The sequence below is a fragment of the Suricata suricatta genome, chromosome 3 (assembly GCF_006229205.1).
Source record: "Suricata suricatta isolate VVHF042 chromosome 3, meerkat_22Aug2017_6uvM2_HiC, whole genome shotgun sequence".
Taxonomy (NCBI): Eukaryota; Metazoa; Chordata; class Mammalia; order Carnivora; family Herpestidae; genus Suricata; species Suricata suricatta.
In genome coordinates, this window is record NC_043702.1 from 28,879,036 (window position 1) to 28,891,916 (window position 12,881).

At 48.8% G+C, this 12,881-nt stretch overlaps 1 protein-coding gene and 1 long non-coding RNA gene across 8 annotated transcripts in view; one reads left to right on the forward strand and one right to left on the reverse strand.

Annotated features, from left to right (window-relative positions):
• Positions 1-12,881, forward strand: part of LOC115287501 — a 22,978-nt gene that overhangs the window by 6,397 nt on the left and 3,700 nt on the right. The window contains exon 2 of the long non-coding RNA XR_003906515.1: positions 12,538-12,703. This is a non-coding gene — a long non-coding RNA (uncharacterized LOC115287501). The remainder of the gene's footprint in view (positions 1-12,537; positions 12,704-12,881) is intronic.
• NRP2 (neuropilin 2) overlaps positions 8,348-12,881 on the reverse strand; it is a 115,080-nt gene continuing 110,546 nt past the window's right edge. For 4 of the 7 annotated variants that reach the window (XM_029933996.1, XM_029933995.1, XM_029933993.1 and 1 more), the window contains exon 18: positions 11,398-11,622. In XM_029933996.1, the coding sequence (XP_029789856.1) occupies positions 11,497-11,622 (126 nt within the window). In that variant the 3' untranslated portion in view covers positions 11,398-11,496. Of the gene's footprint in view, positions 11,623-12,454; positions 12,696-12,881 lie in introns of those variants that run through there. The other 3 variants (XM_029933990.1, XM_029933989.1, XM_029933997.1) reach the window with 2 other exon arrangements.

Below are 12,881 nucleotides of genomic sequence, written 5' to 3' on the forward strand. Positions count from 1 at the left end.
ATGGATGGATGGATGGATGGATGGATGGATGGATGGATGGATGGAGTTCCAAGTTTCATGCATCTCCATCTAGGGCCCAGCCAAGCGTCTTTATCCCAGAGCCGTGGGCCCACACAGGTGCCTGTTTCCTGTTTTTCTATTGCCTGCTCGCCCTTCGTCACTCCAGCAGCTAAGAATCTTTACCCAAAGTGATTTACAGCCATGTGCGTCAGGATGGGTCTGACGCTGATTGAGTCCCTTATCTCCCTCCTGTCCTCCCTGCTGACAGCCACCCCCACAGGTATCAATCAGGGCATCGGCTCCCTACTTCTGGGTGAGCCCGAGGCTGTCAGGGATGCATTCTACCTGTCATCTTCATCCGAGCTGCCACCTGCCCTTCATGGCTTAAAGTCTTTTTGAGGCGTATGGGGGAGAGCAGGTTCATACAGTTCCCAACACATCTGCCGCAGCTTGGGATGATTCCATGTGTTTTGGGCAAATTTGGGGATTGTGGTTTCTACAAGGCAGCACAGGGGACCTTTACTCGCATCAGCTGCTCAACCTCCAGATCCCTGTTAGGATGTTGATGGGGGTGGCGACAGCCTCACCTGGCCAGCCCCTCCCCCCCAGGAAATACCAGCGTGCTGACCTCTTTCCAGGGGCTGCAGACAACTAGAGCTTTGTGAGCTCTGAGGTTGATGCTCTCAAAGAATGCAAGTGAAGTACACGTCACAGAGGGGAGATGGAGCGATGCCAAACGAACACAGGAATGAAGCAGGTGGAGGGTCAGCCCCTGCGGACTCTCTGGGAGATAAAAACATGGGGGCCAGGAGAATGAAATGGAACATCCGTCTAAGCCTGGCTTTTGAATCAGCCCCAAATGCAGTGACATTTTCTTTCTTGGCTGCTTTGAAAAAGGAAGTGAGGAGAAAACGTAGGCTCTGACATTAAAGATGGATGGGGCTTAGACAAATGGAACAGTTTTGAAGGTTTCTCCGGTGCGGGGAAAGCTGAGGGCACGGCTCCACGGTGCGCTTCTGGGAGAGGCGCGCTATCTCTGCTTAAGCCCAGAAAACGGCAGCTTTCAGCCAGGGCCAGCTGCAAGGGAGGGAGGCAGCCTCCTGTTGGCTGGCGAGGGTGCTGGGGTTCGCTCTCTTCCACTTTAGGGTGACATTTGCAACAGGAATGCGACCGGGCCTCTGGGTGGTGAGGAGCTGGGTTCAAGGGTGAGGCCAGAGGACTGAGCTTTTTAATCTTCTGCGGAGGCACCTGTGGAGACGCCCCCTCCCAGGCAGAGCCTGTCTGTTGTGGGCCTGGCTGCACATTTGACTTTAAAAGCAGATTCAGCTGGTTGGCCCCTCGGCATGTGAGTGGCATCTCGAAGGGGCAGAAATCCCATTAAGGAAGAACTATTGACCCATCTGTCTGCGTGCTGTTGACTCTCTGCTAACCTTCCATTTGTGGCCTGTGATTCTTTAATGTGGGAAGTGGTAATTGGAGAAGAGGGATTAGAAAAGAGGAATGAGACAATGACTGCATGTGACACTGGATAGCAAGGACTTGAAGGCCACTTGATCTGTAACATCCTCTTGGCCCCCACAAAACGGAGACTCCCCGTTCCCATTGCCCCAGAACGTTTTGGTTTAGCGGGGCTCCAAACCCAGTGTGTCTTATTCATCTTGGCCATTCAGCTGTCTCCAGCACAGGATGCATGTTGCAAACTACTAGGTTCTCCAGCCGTCTGTGTCTGTGTCAGCAGAGGTTAGAAGCACAAGGGAACCTGGAGGCCAACAGGGGTGATGGCTAGGCACACCTACCAGGACACACGTGCACCCAGAATGAAAAGCAAATTATATGACCAACCCTCCCCACCTGCCAAAAAACCCCTCACCCTGTTTGAATGCCGTAGTAGGTGCCAGACTATAGCAGTCACAGCTGGTGTGGGCTGGACATAAAGAATTTCACAGAGCACGCAGGTCGAATCTGCTGCAATTGGCTTTGGCTGCCACCGTGGCCCCCTTTTTGATTAGTGTAGCTGAATTAACTTCCTCGCTTTGGGTCTACTCCCACCATGCAACACAAATTGAAATAGTGGGGTGGCGGGCGGTGGCAGTGGTGGCCGTGGTGGGGAGGGGAGCACAGGGACCTTCCATCTTGTTAATGTAACACTTCCTTATGTGATGGGAGCTGAGAGCAGCCTGTAATGAATTTCTCCTCTGGTAATCATTCACCAGTGCATTGTGACCCGTGTGTTTTTGCTGTGCTACACATTTCCAGACTTTCACAGTGACTTGTCAGCACCTAGTAAAAATGAATTGGACACGACCCATCTTTTCATGAAATGCCCTCCCCAGCTGCCTTTCGTCTCAGTTGAGAGGAGTAGGTGGGACCACCTGGAATGGCAGCCGTGGACTCCGGGGCTGTGGTCTGATTCCAGGCCCATATCACAGGCAGATTAACGCAAGCATGACAAGTCTGTGGGCACTCTTGTTATACTGAGCCATGTTTTCTGGTCCAAATGGTTCCAAAGTGGCCTTTGCCTTTTGCACCTGTTGTTTCTTGCTGCATGATGAGCTGTGTAGGCAATTTCTTTCATCGAGAAGACAGGGGTGCAAGCGGTGGTACAATTAGGCATCTGGGCACCCCATGGGTTCTTACCAACTCTGGTGTGAAGACGCATTGATGGCGGGGGACAAGGCCATCGTCTGAGTCATATGCTAGATCGTCGCCATCTGCAAGTGTAATTCTAGCCACGTGGTCAATCGTAAGAAGGGGTTTACAACCAGCTTTTACTGCATTTGTGGATCATGATGATTAAACAACAGATGGGAAACCCAACCAAGATTTTTAATCTCTACCTCTTCGCTGATGGAGCGAGTGAGGGCTGAGGGAGTCACTTCGTGGCCTCCGGGTAGGGCTGAGTCTATAATTGGAGCAGGCACCCTCCTGATTTTCCTGCTCCTGTCTTGTACACTCATTCTTATCAGACGCAGGCACTGAGGTTTGGTTTTGAAATGATAGTACCTGAATCCTGGGAAGGTTCTAGGAAGCTCGTGGTGAAGATAAAGCCCTCCAGTTAGGGTTGCCAGATCAAATACATGATACCCAGTTAAGTTTAAATTTTAGATAAAGAATACATTTTCAGTTTAAGTATGTCCCAAGTAGTAGACATAAAAAATAAGACTTTTAAAAAAAGACAAATTGCTTTTTAAAGTTGTGGTAAAATATACAGAACATAAAACTGACCATCTTAACCCTTTTTTAAACATACAATTCAGTGGAATTAAGTACATTCACAATGTTGTACAATCATCACCATGATCCATTTCCAGAACTTTTCACCATCTGCAATTCTGTTCCTGTTAAACAATAATTCCCTATTCTTCTTCCTCCCAGCTTTTGGTAACTTCTAATGCACTTTCTGTCTCTTTGAATTTGCCTGTTCCAGGTGTCTCCTATCAGAGGGATCGTATGACACGTGTCCTGCTGTGTCTGGCTTAGTTCATTCAGCATAGTATTTTCAAAATTCATCTATGTTGTAGCATGCATCAGAACGTCATTCCTTTTTGAGGCTGAATAATATTCTATTGTGTGTATGTACCCAATTTTGTTTATTTACTTATCTGTTGATAGACATTGGGATTGTTTCCACTTGTTGACCACCGTGGATAACGGCTGCTGTGATGTTGGTATACAAGTGTCTGTTTGGTCCCCTGCTTTCAATTCTTTTGGGTGTGTGTACTTGGAAGTGGAATTGCAGGGTCACGTGGTGATTCTATGTATAACGTCTTGAGGAACCACCACACTGTTCTCTATGATGGCTGCACAGGATATTTTAATTTGTTAACTCTGGCAAGCCTCCAGTTTTGTCAACGGTATTTTAATCTGAATACATTTAACCTAAATCATCGTATCTAAACAGAACCGGGTAGTAACCATCTCCACGTTGGAACCTGGGGACACAATTCCTCAGTGCAGCCTCTAGGAAATCTACTGTCAGGCTTGCCTCTATAGTGAAGCATAGGTAGCAGTGAGGAAGAATTGATACAAGCCACCTACTGATTCAGTAAACATTTATTGTGTTTGTATGGTGTGTGCCAGGCATGAGTTGGAGGTCCTGATACAGAGGTGAACGAGATGCTTCTCCTTACTCGCCACTTTCACTCCACCCGGGTCTCCCTGTTGCTCTGAATCTCTGTACCTGTGGCCCTTCTCTCTGACACACTCTCCCCTTGCCCTTCCCATTCGTCTGACCTGGCCCAGGATTTCAGCTCCCATCGGCCATGGTGCTCAGGCTTCCCTGACCCCTCATACACTCACAGCTGTCCACACATCACTCCACAGCTCCTGCCACAGTTGTGATGATAGATTTGTGTGGTTATTGGGTTCACTTATGTCTGTCTAGATTGTAAGCTCCCTAAAGACGGAGACCATGTCTGTTATGCGTATCACTGTCCCCTAGCACCTCACAAGGCACATAGTATGCATTTAATATAAAACACGTTGACTGTATGAATGAATCCATGCATAAATTATTTCCTGAAGACTTAGTGGGAGACCAGTAAGCACATCTACTTCCATGGGGCTCTGGCAAAGAGAGCACTTCTGCTGAGACAGAGTTTGGATTTGGGCCAGCTCCACAGTGGGGTCAAGCCCAAAGATGTGCTCCCTGGTGCCTCCGCAGAGGGAGATGGAGAGAAGGTGGGGACAGCTTTTGCCTCATGGATGGTGGGACACACACACACTCAAACAGGAGTCTCCCATTGGCTAGGATGTCAGAGCCCAAGGCTCAGAGTTGGTTTAGTCCAACTGCCCTCTTCCCAGATGGGAAAGCCAAAACGTGCATGATGTTCCCCCAGGTCACTGTGCTGCAGGTGGAACGGAGAACCCTGGTCTCTCAAGTCCTGGGACCAGAGCCCGAACCCCCCCCCCCCCCCCCCCCCCCCCCCCCCCCCCCCCCCCCCCCCCCCCCCCCCCCCCCCCCCCCCCCCCGCCCCACTGCTCAGCAGGCCCACATTCAAGGTTAGAACAGCACTGTGAATCTCAAAACCTTCAAAAGGTTTCTTTGACCTCCCACAGGATTTAAAAATCATTGTCTGGGAAGAGAAATGTGAGTAAGCAAGAAGATGTGAGGTAAGGGCGGGCTGTGGGAAAGGGAGAGAAAGAGGACAAATCCAGAAAGGCCGCCCGCCATGGCTCTGAAGCAAGGCCCTGCCAGGGCACTTGTGTGACGCCTGGCAGGGCGGTGGGCAGCCGGCGGGCGCTGGGAGACGCTTCGCTTCAATTCCCAGCGGAGGCAGTCAAGGGCTTCAGGCTGGAGATTTATTAGCGGAGCCGCGCTCCAAACCCCGGCAACCTGGCCCTGCCGACGGTTCCGAGAGGCCTGGGGGCTGCGGAGGCTGCGGCCGTCCTTGGCAAGAACTGCACGCGTTTCCAGGGGACTTTGTCCGAACGGGGGTGTTCGAGGGTCCGTGCCTGACCGCAGAGGCCCTGACCGGCTCCTTTGGCGAGGGGCCGGGAGCAGAGCGCCCCAACTCTTAACATGCCGGTTGCTTGGTCCTCGGGCCGTAACCTCCCTGCTGGAGGAGGGCCTTTCTGGGCCCCTCTGTGCACACAGGCCTGGCCGGCCCTCAGGACAGGGCTTAGCACCTTGTGTGGGACGTACTTGGGCCGGGTCCTCTGTGGAGAGAGGGACCCCGCTCATCTGGTGCCACAGGGCAGGAGGGGGAATAGGAAAGGCTCAGACCCTGGGGCCCAGGTGAGGCACGAGTCCTCAGTGGAAGGGTCTCTTTTTCTCCTTGCACTCGAAAGCCAGCCATGACAGGACGGCACTCCTGCACACACAGGTGTTGTACGGGGTTTTCCGGCAGGAAAGAGAGAGGAAACAGGTGTCATCCTCTGGATAAGCTGCAGAAACAACTGCAGAGCCCCCCAGAGGTCTCCCAGCCTGCTCTTCCGGGAGTGCACAGAAGGCACGCCCTTCCTCCAGAAGCTCCTCGCAGGGTCAAATGAAGGAAGAGGAGGCCAAGCCTGGGGGCGGAGAGGCCCAGGACTTCTGAGAAGTGGGAATTCAGCAGCAAGCTGTGCCTTTGCCTCCCAGTCCTCGGGCTTCTTAGGGCGTTTCCCATTTTGTTGATGGGGACAAGAGTCGGTTTCTGTGAAGCGCGTGGGTGGGCGGAAGGAAGCTCTGAGGACCCCGCGCAGGTAGCATTGCCTTGTCGACCATCACCTCCTCTCACACTCAATCCCCTGGAGGGAAAATGTTTCCCCAGGAATTTGTTTTGCTCAGCCTGGGATTCGAGCCCAAAGCCTGTAAGAACTGGAACTGAGTCATCTTTCCATTTCTTCTTCCCTCCCTCCCCCCATCGCTACCACCAACGTTGCAGAGACAAGGGCACCTCAGCATCCAGATGGGTCCTGTTTCTCTCAAGGATGGGCTTGTTCCAACTTCATTTCACTCCTTCCCCTGAGGATTGTATAAACATTTCCAGAAGGATGCAGATAAGGGGGGGAAAGACCTTATATAAACACTAGATGGCTAGAGACCAGGAGATATTATTAGTTTATTAAGACTGAAAATACCCAAAAGCTCAACTAAAGGAAAGTAAAAATTTGCTTTCACTTTAACCTCTGTTATCATTGCCAGGGTCAGTAATAGGATAGAAGCAGGCATCCCAGGAGGCCCATGATACCGTCAAGATCACAGAGGGGCAGGGAGGAAAGTTGCAGAAATTTGACTGTGGCGGACTTACTGAATGGGAAGGAGTGGTGGTGGTGGAGAGCTCTCTCTTCTATAACTTAAGGAAGGCCAAAGGGTGATACAGATCCGACAGCATCTCCCTGCTGTGCTTTAAGGACCTCACCCTCCTCCCCAGCCTCTTCTCCATACCCTTCTCATGATCCTTCCTTTCACCAACCACCGTTTTGTGTTCCAAGGGGGCGCCGCAAACTCTTTCCCACAGCGGGGATCTCTCTGTGCTGTTCCTTCAATTTGGAAAGCTTCTCCCAGGCACTTGGCTGAGCGGACTCCTTGCTATCAATTCACATTTTAGCTTAAATAGTACCTCCTCAGAGACGCCTTTTCTGATCAACCATTTAGTGGGAGTGGCCCTAGTAATTTTTTTTAAAAGAAGTTTTAAAGGGATCTGTTGTATTAGATTTCAGATTCATTAGGTTTCATTACAATAAGTATTGTTGACTCTAAAAGACAGTTTTAATTAATTACTGCAAATTCTATAACATCAGTAATAAAGAGCCATGTTTTGCAAATACGAATGTAAGAAACTCAAATAGTACACCTCCAATAGCTAGTAATTTTCCATCAGAGCTACTGGTTTATTGCCTTTATATAACTAGTCCTTATTTTATGTGTTTGGCTATTTGCTTTCTTCCTCTTTGCTAGAGTGTAAGCTCTAAGAGCTTATAGAATCAAGAAGTGCTCAAAAATGTTTCCTGAGTAAATGATTGAACCAAATTTCCTTTCTCGGAAATGATTTTCTTTCTGGGGTGAATAGAGCCTCAGGATGGGCGGAAAATTTGTCTTGTTGAGTCTCCCATGTATGTGTTCATAATAAAGCTCCTCCCTCCTCCTTTCCTGGGATCTTGTACTATCTAGAGGTGAACTCAACTTCCTAATTTAGTTTTCCTTGGCCAAAGTCTAGTTTGCTTTGAATCCAGTAACCCATAGGTGAAAAGATCCCTGACCATTTTGTGAAGCCAGGTTACTTTTCCTTTCACCTAGATCAGAGGTTCTTAAACTTGAAAGTGTTCCAGAACCTCCTGGAAGGGTTGTTAAAACCCAGATTCCTGGGCCCTCCTTCCAGAAGTTTTTATTCAGTAGATCTGGAGTGGAGCCCGAGAATGTACAACTCGGACAAGTTCCCAAGTGATGCTAATCCGCTGGTCCAGTGGCCACACTTTGAGAAACAGCGTCACAGGCCTTACAGTCAGCACAGACATTGACAAGCAAATGTTTGACCAGGAAGCGGCAGAGAAGAGTCAAAAGTTGCAGGGGATGGGCAATGTCTTGGCAGGAGGAGGGTTTACAGGGATCATAGTCTTGGAATTCTACCGGGCAATTCTTTGACTTAAAGTAGCTGACCTGTCTAGGCAGCCCATTCCCCAGCCCCATCGTACTTTCATTTTATGAAAAGCCAACCAACCAATCAACCTACTAACTCCGCAAAAAGTGCCTAGAAACGTTGTCCCGGGAGAATGACCAGCCATCCTTGTTTGGCTGGGATTTCGGGGTTTCCAGGAACATCAGATTTTCAGTGCTAATATCTGGGAACGTCCAGGGCAACCTGGGATGGTTTGGTCATGTTAACTCCGAGTCTCTAGGTCTCCAATGAAAAAATATGCAGAAAGATGTCTCTGGTGTAATGTTTATTTAAATAGCAATCTTAAAAAGGCTTTATACAAATCATATAAACACAGTTTGACCTTGTCGTTTATTTTTTACATTGAAGAATCACAGTAAAAGCTCTCAAGTTCCCGTGATCTGGCTCAGCCAGCGAATGGTCAAATACCTTTAGCTGCAAACTCTGGAAAAGTTAACCTTCTGTGTGACAGCTTAACCTTTCCCCTTGTGTTCTTGCATTCATGCTCATTCCTCGGACCCTCATCCCTGTCAACTCCCCATCCCCGTCTTAGAGAGAAAGCAACCCTGTGGCCCTGTTGACTGCCTAGTCCGGGAGAGCGTGGAGGTAATGTGTCATTCAGTACAAGGCAAAAAAGGAGATCAATACTGTGAGTTGGGTTTCCCAAAGGGAATGATGCAAGGAGACGGGTCAGCTAGCCTACCTGCAGATAGAGACAACAAATGCACCCGGGTGCCCCCTGGCTGAGTTAGAATCAGGCCTCACCATCTCACCGTCTTACGACAGACCAGCCTCCAGTGTTGGTGAGGTATCTACATGCAGCCCTGGATGGCTGGCTTTCCTTAGCAGGGCCCACCCAGGGCCTCAGCCCACACAACGGTGTGGTTCGAGGACTGGGAGAGGGATGCAGGTTGGATTGTGGGTAACTTAGAGGCGAACCGCAGGCTGAAGACAGGGCTGGTCTTTGGGGGACTGTAAAATGGCCCGCTGGGCATGAGTGGGCCAGGACCCCCAGCGTAGGCTTCTGAGCTTCTCTTCTGCAGACAACTTCTGGAAATCCCTAGGACTTGCTAGCTTCCTGAACACTGAGCTACGTGGGAAGGCGAAGAGGAGGGTGGGCTAATTAAAAACTTGCTTCTGCTGCATGCCCAGCTCAGGGGGGTCCTAAAGCTAAGCCCTTGGGCTTGACAGCTTTACTCTTCACCTCTAACTACCACTGTGCCAACGAGTGCGAGATCAGCAGTGACACTCGGGCCCTAGGTCAAAGTCACAACAACATCACTGAGTCCCACGTGACCATTCACATACACAGTAGATACAGAGAACTCAAAAGCTCGCAAAGACACACACATATGAATAAATAGCTGTCGGCTTGGACTCTCCCTCTCTGCATACAAAACACTGTGACATTACCATTTGAACTAGTATTTCCATAAGTTAACATTTAAAGGAACCAGCCAGTCCCATTCACCCTTTCCCTTTCACCTGGGTAGGAGGAGACAAATGAATTTGTGGGTGACCATAGCAGCAAAAATGGTCTGACAGTTTACCACTGATAAGCAATAGGCTGGTGGGGTTTCAAAGGTATTTCCAGCACACAGGCAATCTTTAGGCATTACTACAAAATCAAGATTTGGATCTTGACGTGGACAATCTAATCCTTCACACAGTTTTCCTGATGCCTCCCCTTCTAGAGTAGCTGAGAGTCATCGAGGGCTATGACTATCTCTCGGGCACCAGGGCTCAATCTATCAGTAGGATCAGCGGTGAGCTTGGGGAGCTGGCAGTGGGCCACCGGGGTTAGAGAAGAAGTGATGCCTTACTTGTAGGATACTCACTGATCTCTACATACAGGGAAAATACAGTTTTCTTCATTGTTTCAAGGCACTTAATAAAAAATACATAAATTGTGTGTGTGTGTGTGTGTGTATGTGTGTATGTGTGTGTAAGAATGTAAGTCTCTGGGATTGAAGCAGTGTTGTTAGTGTTTTGGTCCACAGTCCTTGCACACTTCTGGTTCGAATCGGCTCGTACACATCCTACCTGACTCTCCTGAAATGCTGAGGTGGTGGCTGTATACCGCAAGGAGAAGTCAATGTTTACTAGCCTGTCTGAGAGACAAAGTCATCAACATGTCTCTGTCCTGTCTGCTTAGCCTTTGCTATGACATGGTCGCAGAGGTTGGATTTCTTTTTCCCTCTCCGCTGTTCTCCTTTCCGTCCAGTGGTCTCCAGTTACATCTCACTGGGGGAGAAGACATGCTAACATGCCCACCCCATCTCTGGGAGTATCAAACCATGCTATGCCTTGGGGATTAGACACCCGACAGATGTGCACGTGTGCATGCGTGTATGTGTATGTGTTAGAAGAGCAAGGAGGCGGGTAAAAAAAAAAAGTAAAACCACCACCAGAGGCCCCACGAAGCAGCCTCACCGCCACAAATTCTAGGTCTAGATTTAATGAATGGCTCCTAGTCACGAAGCACGTTAAGGCTTGTCCGCTTCTAACATGGAGGTGCTTCTCTGGATTTTTGACGTGTGAAGTTTCCTTTCTAGTTTGTTTTCAATCGCATGTAAGAAAGAGCTATTCATGCTGACCCTAACATGGCAATTTTCCCCTGGATAAAAAAAGTTAAAGGCAACAACATCCTACTTAAATGCTAGGACTGGAAACGGCAGCTTGTAGGGTTGGCTGGCATGAACCTACACACAGCAAATCCCGTAAAGTCGTAAGACGATCAGAGGACAAGATAAGTTGGACGGCTTTTTTTTTGAGCTTTTTTTTTTTCTAAAGATGAAAAGTCTGAAAAGACCTTTTGCTTTTCAAGTGTTGATTAGAAAGAGGAAGCAGAGTACCATGACCACCACTCTGCTTCTGTCCTAGAAAAGTCCTTCTCCTCTTCTTCCTCTTTGAGTTGCTCACAGACCCAAGAAATAATGTATAATAATAACAACAAACTCACAAACAAAATAGAACTGTGATCTCCCCAAAGAGATGAGCTCCCATCTTAGTCCCAGCAACGACTCAGCCACTGCACTTCTAGGTGGGTCGTAACCCCCTTTGCAGCTGCATCTCCCCACCTCCCCTCTACTCGTCTGTCTGTTCTGTCCACACCTGCAGTATTCTGGATCCATTTGATCGAGATTATGGCATTCAGTTTCCAAAGGAAAAAAAAAACGTAATCTTCACTAGCCCCTCTTGCTGGAATGAAACATCAGATGTGATTTGGGTGCAATCCGTCATGCCTCGGAGCAGCACTTCTGGTGGTTCATCTTGACCTTGTGCTTGAGGCCATCGTACAGCTCAAAGTTGTAGTTCTCCAGCGTGGTGCAGCTGCGGGAGCTCAGCCCTGAGTAGGAGCAGGTGCAGTAGAGCAGGAGCCCCGCACACGTGGCCCCCAGGAGGACGCCCAAGGAGCTCATGGCGATAATGGTGATAAGGATGGGATCCAAAGTGTAGAGCCAGCTCTTTTCTTTGTCAGCTGAAGGGGCACCAGACCCTGAGGTTGGGGAAGAAGAGTTGGTCCAATCCACCTCATACTCATCTGTGACATAAAGCATATGAGAGATTGTGGGCACTGCCTCTTTCGAGGTGAAGTGACTGAACCCTGTCCCCACCCCACCCCCAGCCCAATTGCAGAGGTTCTTCAGGACACAGGGACAAGCAGGAGGACCCTGGAACTGCACTGGCTGGCATCAAAGCCCAGCTTCACCATGTCCTTGCTGTGTGACTTTGGACAAGTTATTTAACTTCTCTGCCTCTGTCTTCTCATCTATAAAACAGGGATACTGTTAAGGCTGCCTCACTGGGTTGGTAGGAGGATTAAATGAATTAATATTTTTAAAGTGCTTGGTGTCCATCACCTAGTTAGTACAGTCTAAGTATTTGATATTTAAATAATTTGACTCCTTCTAGGTAAGCTCAGATTTTGATAGGAGCTTCAGGGTGCCTTTGGGACACTGGGGAGGTCCCATGATCTGGGCATGCTTCTTTGTTTGCCTCCTCCCTCACCACTCTCACTTGCTTCAAGTTAAACCAAAGGATAGACAAGCTGAGACTATTTTCACATGACAATTTCCCAACTTAGTCTTGCTAGCCATCTGAGCAGCAGAGTTTTTTCAAGCCACCACACTCATGTGATATACATCTTACCTTACTATTATGGGTTGAATTACACCCCCAAGGTTCATATGTTGAAGTTCTAACCCCTAGTACCTCCAAATGTGACTTAATTTGGAGATCAGGGCCTTTAATTTTTTAAAAGTAGTCTTTACACCCAGGGTGGAGCTTGAACTCATGATCTTGAGATCAAGACCTGAGCTCAGATCAAGAGTTGGATGCTTAACCGACTGAGCCACTCAGGCGCCCCTGGAGATAGGATCTTTATAGAAATAATCAACTTAAAATGGGGTCATTAGGGTGGGCCCTGATCTAATATGTCTGGTGTCCTTATAAAAAGGGGGACATTGGGAGACAGACACGGATGGACATTGCCTTGGAAACATGGAGATGACCACCTACAAGTCAAGGAGAAAGGCCTGGAACAGATCCTTATTTCCTTCATGGTCCTCAGAAGGAATCAACCCTGCCGACCCCTTGATCTTGGACTACTGGCCTCTAGAAAGGTGAGAAAATAAATGTCTGTTGTTTGAGACCCCAGTTTGTGGTACTTTATTACAGCAGCCCTAGCAGACTAATACACTTATTATTTCCATAGTGTGGCCAAGGCATACCCACACCCACAGCTCATTTTGTAAGATTTCCTAATACTCCCATGAAGAAGACAGGGTACTATTATAATGT